Below are 13,982 nucleotides of genomic sequence, written 5' to 3' on the forward strand. Positions count from 1 at the left end.
TTTGGGAAAAGATCCCTGCGCAACGAAATTATACAAGCTTTTTATAAGAAGAGGTTTCAAATTGCTTCACAAGATGTTATAATTTTAAAGGAGATCCCATCTAAAATTTTAAGAAGAAGAAAGGAGTTTGCTTTTTTAGCAGATGAACTTAAAAAGAGACGAATCTTGTTCAGATGGGATGTTCCGACTGGAATGGTGGTGAGTTACCTGGGGATACGTTATAGACTTAATACTGTTTCTAAAGCAAAAGACTTTTATACTTTGGTCCTGGGGGTATGTTCATCGCCATCTATTAAGTTTAAAGCTTTGGAAGAAAAGAAGGTAGAATTGCAGTCTGAAGAGCCTATACTTATGAAAATTGGGAAATCTCAGTCTGAGGGGCCTCAACAAGTTGAGATGGAGGAGCAGAGGATAACTTGTGCAACATATAACTGTAAAGAAAAGGAACAACAGAAGAAGGTCAAGGAAGCCTCACAAGTATTGGCTTCTGAATCTGTGGGAGAAGTAGGATTTATAAATTTTTTGGAGCAACCTTTAAGGGTAGAATTGCAGTCTGAAGAGCCTATATTAATGAAAAATGGGAAATCTCAGTTCGAGGGGCCTCAACAAGTCGAGATGAAGGAGCAGAGGACAACTCGTGCAACATATAAACGTAAAGAAAAGGAACAACAGAAGAAGGTCAAGGAAGCCTCACAAGTATTGGTTCCTGAGTCTGTGGGAGAAGCAGGATTTATAAACTTTTTGGAGCTACCTTTAAGGGCAGATTTCAAAGCACTTCTTTCGAGGTTTATGGATAAGAGAGACTGATAAGGAATGTGTTTACTGTGGATGAAATTGGTTACTGGAGAGAAGATTATGGAGATCGAATGAAAATTCTAGATAAGAAGTTTAAGTTTAAGTACTTAGTTTAAGTATTTAAAAGAGTACTGAGTCTGCGGGAGAAGCAAGATTTACAAACTTTTTGGAGTTACTTTTAAGGGCAGATTTCAAAGCACTTCTTTTGAGGTTTATGGATAAGAGAGACTGATAAGCAATGTGTTTATTGTGGATGGAATTTGTTATTGGTAAAGATTTAAATATATATAAGGGAATTTTAATGTTTTAAGTAATGTTTAAATTTGTGTTTTGGAGGGAGTTTATAAAGAATGATGGATAATAATATAAGTATGATATTAGAAAATGTTTAGAGTATACTATAACGTGTTTAATGATTGCAATTATTATTTTTTAGAGAAGATAACCTATTTAATTTAATGTATTTAGATTTGCTTAGGATTTATATGTGTTTTAAGTTTCTTTTTGAGAAATTTTAATTAAGCCTGTACTCAGCTCTGGGAAGGTTGGGGGAGGGTTTCGAAGGTTTGGGGAGGTGGGGGAGGGTATGGGAGGGTGGGGGGGTTTGGGGAAGGGATTTGTTTTGTAAAATTTAAAAACTTTCAATAAAAAAAATAAAACTAAAAGAAATAATAATAATAATAATAATAATAATAATAATAATAATAATAATAGTAAAGTTGGAAGGGACTTTGGAGGTCATCTAGTCCAACCCCCTGCTCAGGCAGGAAACCCTATACCATCTCGGACAAATGGCTGTCCAGTCTCTTCTTAAAAATTTCTAATGTTGGAGCATTTACCACTTCTGGAGGCAGGTTGTTCCACTGGTTAATTGTTCTAACTGTCAGGAAGTTTCTCCTTAGTTCTAGGTTGCTTCTCTCCTTGCTTAGTTTCCACCCATTGCTTCTTGTCCTGTGTTCAGGTGCCTTGGAAAATAGCTTGACTCCCTCATCTTTGTGGCAGCTCCTGAGATATTGGAACACTGATATTATGTCCCCCTTTGTCCTTCTCTTCATTAAACTAGACATACCCAATTCCAGCAGCCGTTCCTTATATGCTTTAGCCTCCAGTCCCCTAATCATCTTTGTTGCTCTTCTCTGTACTCTTTCTAGAGTCTCAACATCTTTTTTACAGCGCGATGACCAAAAGTGGATGCAATATTCCAAGTATGGCCTTACCAAGGCATTGTAAAGTGGTATTAACACTTCATGTGATCTTGATTCTATCCCTCTGTTAATGCAGCCCAGCACTGTGTTGGCCTTTTTGGCAGCTCCAGCACACTGCTGGCTCATATTTAGTGATTGTCCACTAGGACTCCGAGGTCCCTCTCACAGTTACTACTATTGAGCAAAGTACCCCCTATACTGTACCTGTGCATTTGGGTTTTCTTGCCTAAATGTAGAACCTTGCTTTTTTCACCATTGAATTTCATTTTGTTAGATAGCATCCAGTGTTCAAGTCTGTCCAGATCCTCCTGTATCCTAAGCCTGTCTTCTGGAGTGTTGGCTATTCCTGCCAGCTTGGTGTTGTCTGCAAATTTGATGATTTCCCCATCTATCCCCTTGTCCAAATCGTTGATGAAGATGTTGAAGAGCACTGGGCCTAGAACAGAGCCCTGGGGCACCCCACTACACACTTCCCTCCATGTAGATGCGGTTCCACTGAGGACCAGACACTGAGTACGGCCGGTCAGCCAGCTACGGATCCATCTGGTGGTGATGCTGTCTACCCCATGATCATGGGGATGAAACATGAGCATAAGTCACTTATTTGCTGCTATTGTAACTTTGAACTTTGACCTTGTTGTAAGTCAAGGACTACTTGTATAGGAAGAATACAGGATTATTTCACTTCAGAAAGCTACTACAGTTGGAAGAAATAGATCAGGGGTCTTCTAACTTGGCCCTTTTATGACTTGTGAACTTCAACTCCCAGAATTCCTCAGCCAGGCATGCTGGCTGAGGAATTCTGGGAGTTGAAGTCCACAAGCATAAAAGGGCCAAGTTGGAAGACCCGACATAGATAAATGACCAGACGAACGTGACATGTCTTTAACTGCCGTTTGATTTGCTTGGGGTAAAGCAGTTTTCTCTGCTTTTACATTTCCGCATAAAGCCTGAGATTCTGTTCTTCAGGTGTGTTCCAGAAGATCTATTTTTTTAAAAAAACAAAACAAAACTTTAAAACCTTTCTTGTAATGATGATGAAAACAACAACAGAAACAATAATGTGCCCTTTGTGGCATGTTTTGGATTGAAGGATGTGTTTGTTTTACTCTTCCTGGGCATTTGTCATTTCTTTCTGTTCTTTATTATTTCAAGATGTTTTAATAGTTCATGCCACCCAGAGTTGCTGTAGAGTTAGGCAGCCATACATATTTGAAAATAAATCAGTGAATGGAATCTTCCATTCTCTTTGCTGAGACTTTGGACAGAGAAATCCTATTTATAGTAGACCAGGAGTTTCTTATGATCTGCTGGAGGCATTACACTTTTGTGTTTTTTCATTTTTATAGCAACCTGCTGTTTTCTTACAATCTGAATAGTGTGGTACTTCATCTCCTTTGCCACTGAATGTGTGCCTTGTGGGTATTTAAAGTTAAAGGAGGAGATTTTGTATTTTAAGCTATTCTTTTTTGCAATAAATTCTGATTTAATTTCCCACTTCTGAAATTGGCTTGTCTCCTAAGGAAGGGAGGACCATTTCCCTACTGTCCACCCAAACTCAAATTTTACATTTTTATCACCTACTTTTCTCATACACCAACGTTAGGAGGAGGCAACTGGTGAGAAACTCTGTGGGGGAAGGTAAGTGGTGGGAGTGATGGCAGTGGTAAGTGGTGGCTACCCCAAAGCAAGAGGGAGGGGAATCTTCCTTCCTTCCTTCCTTCCTTCCACCCATCACAGTTTTTCACAGCCCTTCTCACCTAACTGACTCTGGGTGGCTAGGGTATGGATAGAGATAGGGTATGATGACCTTGAAAGCTTATGGAAGAAGAGATCTGAGATTCCAGCTTTCCAGAAGCACGGAGTATACTTTTGACAGAAGAGAAAAGGTAATCCTTGAGTTATGACCACGACTGAACCCAAAATTTATGTTGCTAAATGAAACATTTGTCAAGTGAGTTTGCCCCATTTTACAACTTTTCTTGCCACAGTTGTTAAGCGAATCTGCCTCCCCTATTGACTTTGCTTGTCAGAAGGTCGCAAAAGGGAGTCACATGGCCCCCTGGACACTGCAACCGTTATGAGTCTGTTGTCAAGCATCTGAATTTTGTTCATATGACCCTGGGGATGCTGCAACGGTCATAAGTGTGAAAAACGGTCATAGGTGACTTTTTTAATGCTGTTGTAACTTTGAACGGTCACTAAATGAACTGTTGTAAGTTGAGGACTACCTGGTATTTATAAATGCATAGAAGTGTTGTTTGGAGAGGTGAGAGTTCATCATTCTTATTTCCTTCCCTTCTGTTCTTCCTGCCCCACCACCAATCTGATGAAGTGGACCTTGATCCACAATAGCTTATGTGTTAATAATACATGTGAACAGGTCAGGTCTCACAAAACTCTTTGTTGTTTTTGCCGCAAAAGAATAACAAAGCTAAGCGATCCTTTAGAAACTATAATAAAATCCATACTCCAGCACTCCTTTGCCCCTACTAAACCTTTTTAAAAAAGGATATGTAAAAGGGAAATATTCTTACAGTAACTAAGGATGGGGGAAGTCCAGATTCAGCATGCCCAAAGTGGGGGGAGGAGGCAGAGAGGGAGGTGTGAGGATGAGAAGAGCATAAGATGAAAGAATGCCAGAGGAGAGGATCCAGATGGAAAGTAGGAAAACACAGTTTCCTAACAGGCCTCCATTTCTCAGCCTTTCATCATCATTTGCTTGGGCTCTGCCCTGACCTCTCCTTCTGGCGGGTTACAAATAAGTGGCAGATACTGTGAGAACAATAGGGTAAAACTCAAAGGAGATCAAAATAGGCTCCATAAAATGGCAAGAATCCCGATGCCATTATATATATATATAATGGTTGGAAACTGATCAAAGAGAGAAGCAACCTGGAACTAAGGAGAAACTTTCTGACAGTGAGGACAATCAACCAGTGGAATAGCTTACTCCCAGAAATCGTGGGTGCTCCATCACTGGAGATTTTTAAGAGAAGACTGGACATTCACCTGTCTGAGATGGTGTAGGTTCTTCTGCTTGAGCAGGGAGCTGGACTAGAAGACCTCCACGGTCCCTTCCAGCTTTATTCTATTCTATTCTATTCTATTCTATTCTATTCTATTCTATTCTATTCTATTCTATTCTATTCTATTCTATTCTATTCTATTCTATTCTATTCTATATACTGACAATTCGATCTCTTTTACAATATGAAGTAGAACTACAGTGATCATAGGTATTTCAGAAAGCTGTCCTTCAGCTTTATTTATTTTTCAAAAACTTAGTTCTGGCTTTTATTTTTGGTTATTTAATTTTTGCCAGGCAAATGGTACCATCTAATGTGTAGTCTGATTGCAGAAATCTTTCTTAACACATGCCTCTTATTACTTCAGAGATTTTTATTCTTTGCAGATATTTTTTATTACAATATGCTTTTTTGAATCGTTCTTCTTTGTTTTGCTCTTTTTCGTGAGTGAAAGGAAAGAAGAGGATAACCAACAGCAAGATGGATGGACTCAGTTGCAGTGACAATGGGTGCACTTTTGGAAGTTCTGAAGGACTAGGTTATTATGGGGGGAGGGGAGGAAATCTATTTATATGATAGCTAAGAGTTGACACCAGCTTGTGAGCTCATAATCAATCAGTCAATTGGCTGAGGACACCAAATGGTTTACATACTCTCCAAATCACCTCTGCACTGTCCTTGTGGAGTACTGTCCTTGTGGTGAGATGGGTGGCAAACAAATGTAATGAACAATAAATACATAATTAAATGACTGTTACAAATAGGAAAAGTTAATATGTTCATTTCTTGAACCTTAAACTCTCATTTGACCTAGGAAAATCTCATTTGATTTATGACAGAACCTCTGATAAAACTGTCAGAAGTCCAGGACAGATACGTTAATGAGTACTTACCTGGGCATAGTTCTCTGCTCGAGTTAGCAAAGGCAACTCATAGGCAGTGGAGAAATGTGTGCGAACCTGTTGCATTTGACCAAATCGTTCTCGTTTTCTCCATTTTGCTCTTCGGTTCTGAAACCAAACCTGAGGAAATCAGCACCGAGAAATCCACATCAGAGAAGAAGCCATCAGTACCATTTTTCTAAAGACAGTTCATTCAGAAGGTTTAAACAAGTACAATTGTGTCACTTATTTAAAAGTGGTGCTTTACATTGCATACAAGCACAAATCAAGCACCTTTCTTTGAGCTGTTAAAGCAACCATCCATTGCAGAAAGTAAAGCAAAATAGTGTTTCTGCATGCATATGGGAATAAGCTGTGAATTGCAACAAGCTGTAGTTGTTTCAAGTCTTCCAATGATGAGGCTACTTTAACTATTTGAAGAGATATGCATCGATCATGCTATGAACCATCTCTTCCAAATATTTTGTTTAGCTAGTTAATAATTTGAAGAGACCCAGTTTGGTGTAGTGATTAAGGCATCAGGCTAGAAACTGTGACATTGTATACTCTAGGAAGGAGGCCATGGCAAATGCCTTCAGAAAAAGCTTCCCATGAAAACAGCTGGGGACTAGTCCAGACAGTGACCAGGAGTTAGCACTGATTCAAAGGCATAATAATAAAATGGAGGCAGAGGTTTACTTCAGGTCAAACAAGCTGATTATGTAAAAGACAGCCAAGAACAAACATTGATGCATGTTAAAAACTGGAACTTACTAAATGTACAGGAAACAGTAATTGAATATTGAAATAATGTAATGAAAGCATGAACAGAATGCTGGCAAGGAAAAACTTTGCATAGTCAATGTCTACAAAAGATTGAGGGGAAGGTGGAATAAAAATCAAACCTGGCAATGGCTTACAACTGGAACATTTTAAAAAAAGAAACCGAGGGCTTGATTTTGGCTGCTTACAGCAAGCTATTTGAACTAATGCAATCAAGGCCAGAACTGAAAAACCAGCAAATGATTTTGGTGCAGATTGTGCACCAAAGCACAAGAAATAGTAGATCATATATGTAGCTCATGCAAGATCAAAACAACAACATAACACAGTTGCCAAAATGATTCACTGGAACATCTGTGAAAATGATCATGTACAGTACTGAAAAACTGGTGGGAACATAGACCTGAAGTAATAGTAAAAAATGAGCAGATTAAAATATTGTAGGATTTTTGAATACAGACTGATTTAAAGTCTTGGCTTATAATGCACCAGATGTAACTGGGGTTGAATAGATAATTGACACGGTAGAATTGAAGATGAAAAAAATGAAGAATATCACAAAGTATCAAGATCTGAAAATTGAAATTGAAAGATTAGGGCATACAGCGCCCATCTCAGTCCCAGTGGTTATCAGCACACCGGGTCTCTTGGAGAGCTCTTAGAAAAACTGCTCATTGACAAAAATTTCCATTTGTCAATTACAAAAAACACACTACTGGGATCCACACATATATTAAACTAATACATTGTGACATTCTAGGTTCTTGGGAAGAACTCGATGCATATGAAGGCCCATACCAGCTAAAGAACTGGCAGCTGTGATTTCACATTGTTGTGAGCAGATATACTATTGTAATAATAACTTAAAATCCAAATGGACAGGCACTATGGTTTGCATCCAAAAAAGTCATATTGATTGGCTATGTTTGTTCAAGAGCTGAAGGGGGTAGAGGACTTCTACAAATGTGGTGGAAGAAAAGCATGGTCTGACTGATCACATTAAGAAAAGCCAAGAATCTTTGCTGAAGAAAGTCAGTTAAGGAAAACACTTGAAAACAATACAGGTGAATGTAGAATATAGAAATGAAACAATTAATTTAATTTTAGATTACCTAAATAATAATAATAATAATAATAATAATAATAATAATAATAATAATAATTGAAAGGAAAAATGCTGCTCCTGAAATCTAGCAGTAGAAGCTATCCCAAGGGTCATCTAATCATATCCCTTGTTCAGCACAGGGTCCTTTGAAATGAAATGAAAATCTCTACTTCATGAGGCAATTTTTTTTCACTGATTGATAGTTTGAACCATCAAGAAATTTCTTCTGAAATCAAGCCTGAATCTATTTTCCAATTGTTTCAACTGGAACAGTTGAACAGTTATGGGGCAACAGAGCACAAATCCATTCCCTCCTCAGTATGATAACCTTTTAGATATGCAGTGACTGGTACCACATCATGAAATACTTTGTTGAATGCTTTGCTGAAGTCTGAAGATATTATGTCTATGATATTTCCCTGATCCATTATGCTAATAGCTCTGTCAAAAATGAAATTAAAACTAATCTGGCCTGGCTTGTTTGTGACAAGCCCATGCTGGGTCTTGTGAACTGTTGCATTCCTATCCAAGTGCTTACAAATATGTTATTTAATTATCTGTTTGAGGACCTTGCACAGTATAGACATCAAGTTAAAAGAGCTGTACTTTACAGAGTCTTTTTTTTTTTTTGGAGACAGATTCAGCCTTTCCTTTCCTTCAGTCTTCTTAGATCTAGCCATTCTCCAGAATTTCTTAAAGTGTAAAGTTGGCAGTCCTAAAGTCTTCTCTGCTCCTTTCTTTGGTACTTTAAATTAAAATTCACCTGGTTTTGGAGACCTGAATTTGTTTACTTTAACTAAAATGTTCTTTTGCCATCTCCTTGCCTATCTTAACAGGCAGCTCCCACCTTCCACCAGTTGGTGCTATCTTATCATATCCTTTCTTTCACATGATGTCATTTATATTGTGTTTTTATGTTGATTGTAATGTGCTACAGCACTATTTTCTTTAGCATGTGTCTGTGCACATACAGACACATGCTAAAGAAAATTAATAGTAACAATAGTGCTATTACTATTTCATGCAGGAAACCCCCCCCCAAACCCAAACAGGATCCAGAATGCAAATTGCAAAACCCAGATTAAAGCAAATAATATTTGCTCTCCAACAAAACAAAGGTGCATTCCCAAAAGTTGATTAGTTTTTGGCTATAGCTCACATTTTAAGTATCATATATGTGATTTACTGCTGAGAGCTGGAAGAGTCCAAAGGCCTATTTAAGCTAGAATTCTATTTCACATATAAGATACATTTAAGACATTTATCATATGGACAAGAAAGTAACATTCCTCACCTACTATTGTTCTCTAGCAACTGACATTTAACATATGCTGCCTATGATTTAGGCAATAGTAAACAGCTTTTTCAAGCTATATAAATTGGTGGCTATCATCAATGTCATAGTAGAGAAATCTACAGTTAATTCTACCATATCTAACTCTCGGACTGCTCCACATACAGTAAAAAGTTCTTACATTTTAAGATTCCAAGCCTAGAAACACTGATATTGTCATAATACTTTATGCATATAATAAAGCTAAATTATCAATAATCAAAAAAAAAATCTAAAGTAAGAGTTGAATTAGGATTTTAATCAATTGTCATGATTTCCATCCTTTGCTGCAGCTATTAAAAAGATTAATTTCAGTCTGGATGATACAGTGCTTAAAATACTATTATAATTCTTATTTTTAAAAGAAATGCTGGCTGGGGAATTCTGGGAATTGAAGTCCACAAGTCTTAAAGTTGCCAAGTTTGGAGTTATAATGTAATGTAATGATAATAACTTAAAGGGCAATAATTATAATAAATCATAATAAGCAAATAAAGATCCCAACATTTCTTTGCACAAGTGAAATTTCTAGGTTCTAGTCTGCTTTACATGTGTTTGTTCCTCTTAATAGAACTCAAGAGACGAATAAACATCACCATGAAACATAAGACAATTATGTAATGCAGATGTATAAAGGTATGTGAACTGACCTGGTTTTATTTCAGTGAATATTTTCCCATGTTGCCATGTATTATTTTCCTATTATTCCTATTTTATTTGCCATTTTGTGTATTCTTCTTGCCCCTGATCCCTTTTTAGAACTGATAATAGGAGAGAATAGCAGTTCCCTTTTCTGTCATCCCTTCTCCTATTTTTAGAGTCCGACTTCCCTTTTAAACTGCTGGAGCCATTCTTGCCAGTGTCTCACTTTGATCTCGGAAAAGAGATTTCCTTCTGCTTGCTTGAAGTTGGCAAGGAGCATCTCAGTGACCTCCCCAGGCGGGGGAGATGAGATGGTTTGTTGCTTATCCAAGTAGCATCACTCATTTGTGTGTAATGGCTAGGGCTGCATTTGTACAACTGTCTGCCAGCTGTAGCATTTTGAGTTATGGCAATTATTTTGGCCTTGCCTGGCCTGTACTTTATACCAGAAATGATGATGATTCCCTACTAGTAAGACAGGAACTCTGAGAGACTACAAGATCAAACAGGGAGCATGCTGATGGGAGGGGAGAATGGTGATGATGCTGGAACACACACTTATGGGGGGGGGGGAACAGCCTAAGCAATAGGGCTGAAAGTATCTATCACCCTAGCTAGACTGCCTTGCCTTCACCATACATTGACATTGACCCCTCCTGTAAACAGTCCAGCTGGCAGCCACTTGCAAGCTTGGCCAAGCCCGTGTATCTTTGATCTGCAGATGCAGAGTCCAGGATGCTGACCCTGCTGTGTGAAAAGGAGTGGGTAACAGGTAGAGAGGGTGCTCTCAGTGGGGAGCAGAACATATGCTATGCAGATGTGCCCATCTCCATCAATGGCAAACACATTTCTCTCTGTCAGTGTAAACCATTCCCGAAGGTCCTCTTGAATATGCATGATGTATGCTTCAGAATTGTTCTAGGCTATCCAGGCATGCCCAAAGGCGAGGAGAAACCTTAACAGCAACTTTTGATGGGAAGGCTTGTGCTGGCAATATGTGTAAAAAAAAAACCAAATATCAAAGCCGCTTTTATATTCACAGGTTAAGCTTTTCAGAGGAATGAAGCTGACCTTGCACCTCTAAGTAGGTTGATCGGAGAGGGAACCAAGATCTAATTTTCCATTTCAGAATGATCAGGCATTTGAGGAAGTACAGTGCTGCGTGGAGAGCAAGTCTGTGGAGCAGATGCCACAATTCTATTCTGCAGAATGAATAGGAGACCCTCTGACACAGCACGGCTGATTTAATCCATTTTAATGTAAGGAAGTAATCTAAAATTAACCTCTAAAGAAGAGGAGTCCGATAAGACAATCGAATCAAGAATGTAAAATTATGCCCCACAACTAGAAAAATAACTGGTTTTTTTTTTTTGCCTCCCTCCTAAGTGTTTACAATTAGGATGCAATTTATTTTATTGTATTGTATTTATTTTATATCAAATTTGGAGACAGCTCATGTCACAGAGCAAGTCTGGGCAATGTACAGCTAAATTTTCATATGTGCTACAATTTTCATATACAATTCAAATTTCAAAGATAAGCCCAGTTAATTTTGTGCTACATTAAAGGCGGGGGAGGGGGGAGAGGGGGGCTGTCCAGGCTAAATTTGAGTTTTTAAAGTTGTTGAAGTTCGGTCCAGAGATCTAAAAAGGGTTAGACTTAGGTTTGATATTAGTGTCAGCACCAAGTTAATTCCTCATCTCTTCCTTGGTTTTCATTTTAACAAACATACATCTCAATTAAGCAGTGATGAGCTTTTGGGCTCAGTAGCCATGGTTTAGAAAAGTAGACCATAGCCATTTATCACTACTTGATTGATGCCAATTGTGAAAACCTATACTTCTCAATGTTTTATTAAAATTTCCAGAAAAGTGATATTGATTGCTAAGTATTTATGAAATATAATTAAAAAAGAGAAAACAACCTAGTCCAACACCCAAAGTTCTCTTTTTTCTGTACCCTTTGATAACTATTTGTAATACCTTATGTCTCAGCAGTAGGTTGGAACACTGGGCCAGGTCTGTGCTTGGATGTTAAATGTCCAGAGAATACCAGTTTGTTGTTTGTTTGGGGAAGTGGGGCTGGGCTTGGTGCCACACATGCTCGAGGGCCAGGTTGGGCATTTGACCTCTACTGCCCAGGGCTCCGGGCAGCCCGCACTACCATCCAGCCTCCCCCAGCCTGAGAGGAATAGTGAGGCTCCTCCGGTGGACCATGCCTTGGCACTTGCCCCGGTCCCACCCCCTTCTGCCAGAGACCCTCAAATCTGTCCCACTCGTGCCCAGGCCCCCATAGGCACACTTGACGCGAATGATGTAGAGCTGGCCATGTCAACCCAGTAGGCCACACCCACTCCCTCCATGCCCACCCAGTAGGCTGCACCCACCCTGGCTACACCCACCCAGCCCCCCAAGGGCAACTCGAATGCTGATGTAGCCCTCAATGAAATTGAGTTTGACATCCCTGTTTTATACTGTTTTAATTCTGATGAAATCTGATAGTAGTCCAAGTGCAGGTAATCCTTGACTTACAACCATTCCTTTAGCAACCATTCAAAGTTACAATGGCACTGGAAAAATGTGGCTTACAACCAATCCTCACCCTTAATGGCTATCACAGCATCACAGCATCACATCGATAACCAGCCTGCACTGATGAGGGATGCAGCATCCCGAGGGTCATGTGATTTGCTAGCTTCCTAGAAGGCTTCCAAATGCGCAATGTCAACGGGGGGGGGAGCCGAATTTGCTTAACAGCCATAAGATTCACTTACTTAATTGTAGCAATTTGCTTAACAACCATGGTAAAAAAAAAGGTTGTAAAATTGGGCGCAACTTACTTTACAGCCGCCTTGCTTAGCAAAAAAAAAAAAAAAAAAAAATCTGGTCCCAACTGTGATGGTGAGTTGAGGTCTGCCTGTGCAAAAACATCATTTGATTCCATCACTTATTGGAATGTACAAGAAAAGATCAAGGGCTTTCCTTTTATATTCAGGATGCCAAGATGGAGAAAGTCAAAACTTCCATCTACTTCACCAACAGAAGTGTCGACGATAAGCAGACGTTCTTTCCTTACATAAATGGGAAATTCGTGGGCATTAATGAAAAACAAACTAGAAAAGCCATCCTGATGCTTATTTCAGGCATACCTATATATTCCGAAGGTATTGCTTCATAATCTTTCCAAAGTCATTAAAACCAAAGGGGAAATCATCACAACTTTTTATCTATGATTCAGGGCTTTGTAACACTGCAGAAAGGCAGATGCTGTATCTGTTGAACAAGAGTCAGCAATCAAACAGAGCCAGCCTCAAACAATGCTACTTTTAGATTCACTTTCTACATTTTGCTAATTGCTATAGTGGGACATGCTGGAAGAGACTGGAATCGAACTGTATGATTGACAGCTCTATTTTCTAATCACAGAAGTTGTGTTCAGGTGACATTGCTGAGGAAGCCATCCACTCCATGGGGCAATTCACTCAAACCTCATAAGATGTAGGTGAGTCCATTAGTCGTGTAAGGACCATTTCTGAAGTCCTCCCTTGCCCCATGCTGGAAGGCTATCATGAACTACCTTTTTTCATTTCTGGTAACAGCAACAGTTATATCATCCCCTCCCCAACATCTTTATCTTCCCTTTCCTTCAGTATAAATCAGTGGTGGCAAACCTATGGCACGGGTGCCAGAGGCGGCACTCAGAGCCCTCTCTGTGGGCATGTGCACCATTGCCCCAATCCTAAGCCTTCAGCTGGGTTTTATAAAAACCTTTTCGTTTTAGGCCTCCACTGCCATGTGAAAAAAAAAAAAAGATTCAATCAGTCAATTTCAACTTCTCACGGAAAAAAAAAAGATCTTGCAAAGTTGGAATTGATTGATTGAACTTTTTAGTCCCACCTAGTCTGCCGTTACCACCATAGCCACGCCCACCCAACTGGCCACACCCAGCCAATGGGCCACACCCACCCGGCACTTGACAACGCATAAGTGGGTTTTGGGTTGCAGTTTGGGCACTCAGTCTCTAAAAGGTTCGCCATCACTGGTATAAATGAATGGGGTGAAACATAAAGAGAAGTGATAGAGATGAAGTCTTTAGAAAAAGCCTGTTTTGTGAGGTTCTGAAAGCCTATCATAATTAATTGGAAGAGGTCGCTTTAGCTGGAGGGCAATTTGAGACTAAAATTAACAAACTAAACCCTGAAACCACAAC

General features: G+C 39.2%; 1 protein-coding gene across 1 annotated transcript in view; it reads right to left on the bottom strand.

Moving 5' to 3' along the window:
- Positions 1-13,982, bottom strand: part of ALX4 (ALX homeobox 4) — a 78,007-nt gene that overhangs the window by 10,024 nt on the left and 54,001 nt on the right. The window contains exon 4 of the mRNA XM_039343330.1: positions 5,923-6,051. Coding sequence (XP_039199264.1) covers positions 5,923-6,051 — 129 coding nt within the window. The remainder of the gene's footprint in view (positions 1-5,922; positions 6,052-13,982) is intronic.

The sequence above is a fragment of the Crotalus tigris genome, unplaced genomic scaffold, assembly GCF_016545835.1.
Source record: "Crotalus tigris isolate CLP2741 ecotype Arizona unplaced genomic scaffold, ASM1654583v1 scf7180000017841.2860490, whole genome shotgun sequence".
In the NCBI taxonomy this organism is placed as follows: domain Eukaryota; kingdom Metazoa; phylum Chordata; class Lepidosauria; order Squamata; family Viperidae; genus Crotalus; species Crotalus tigris.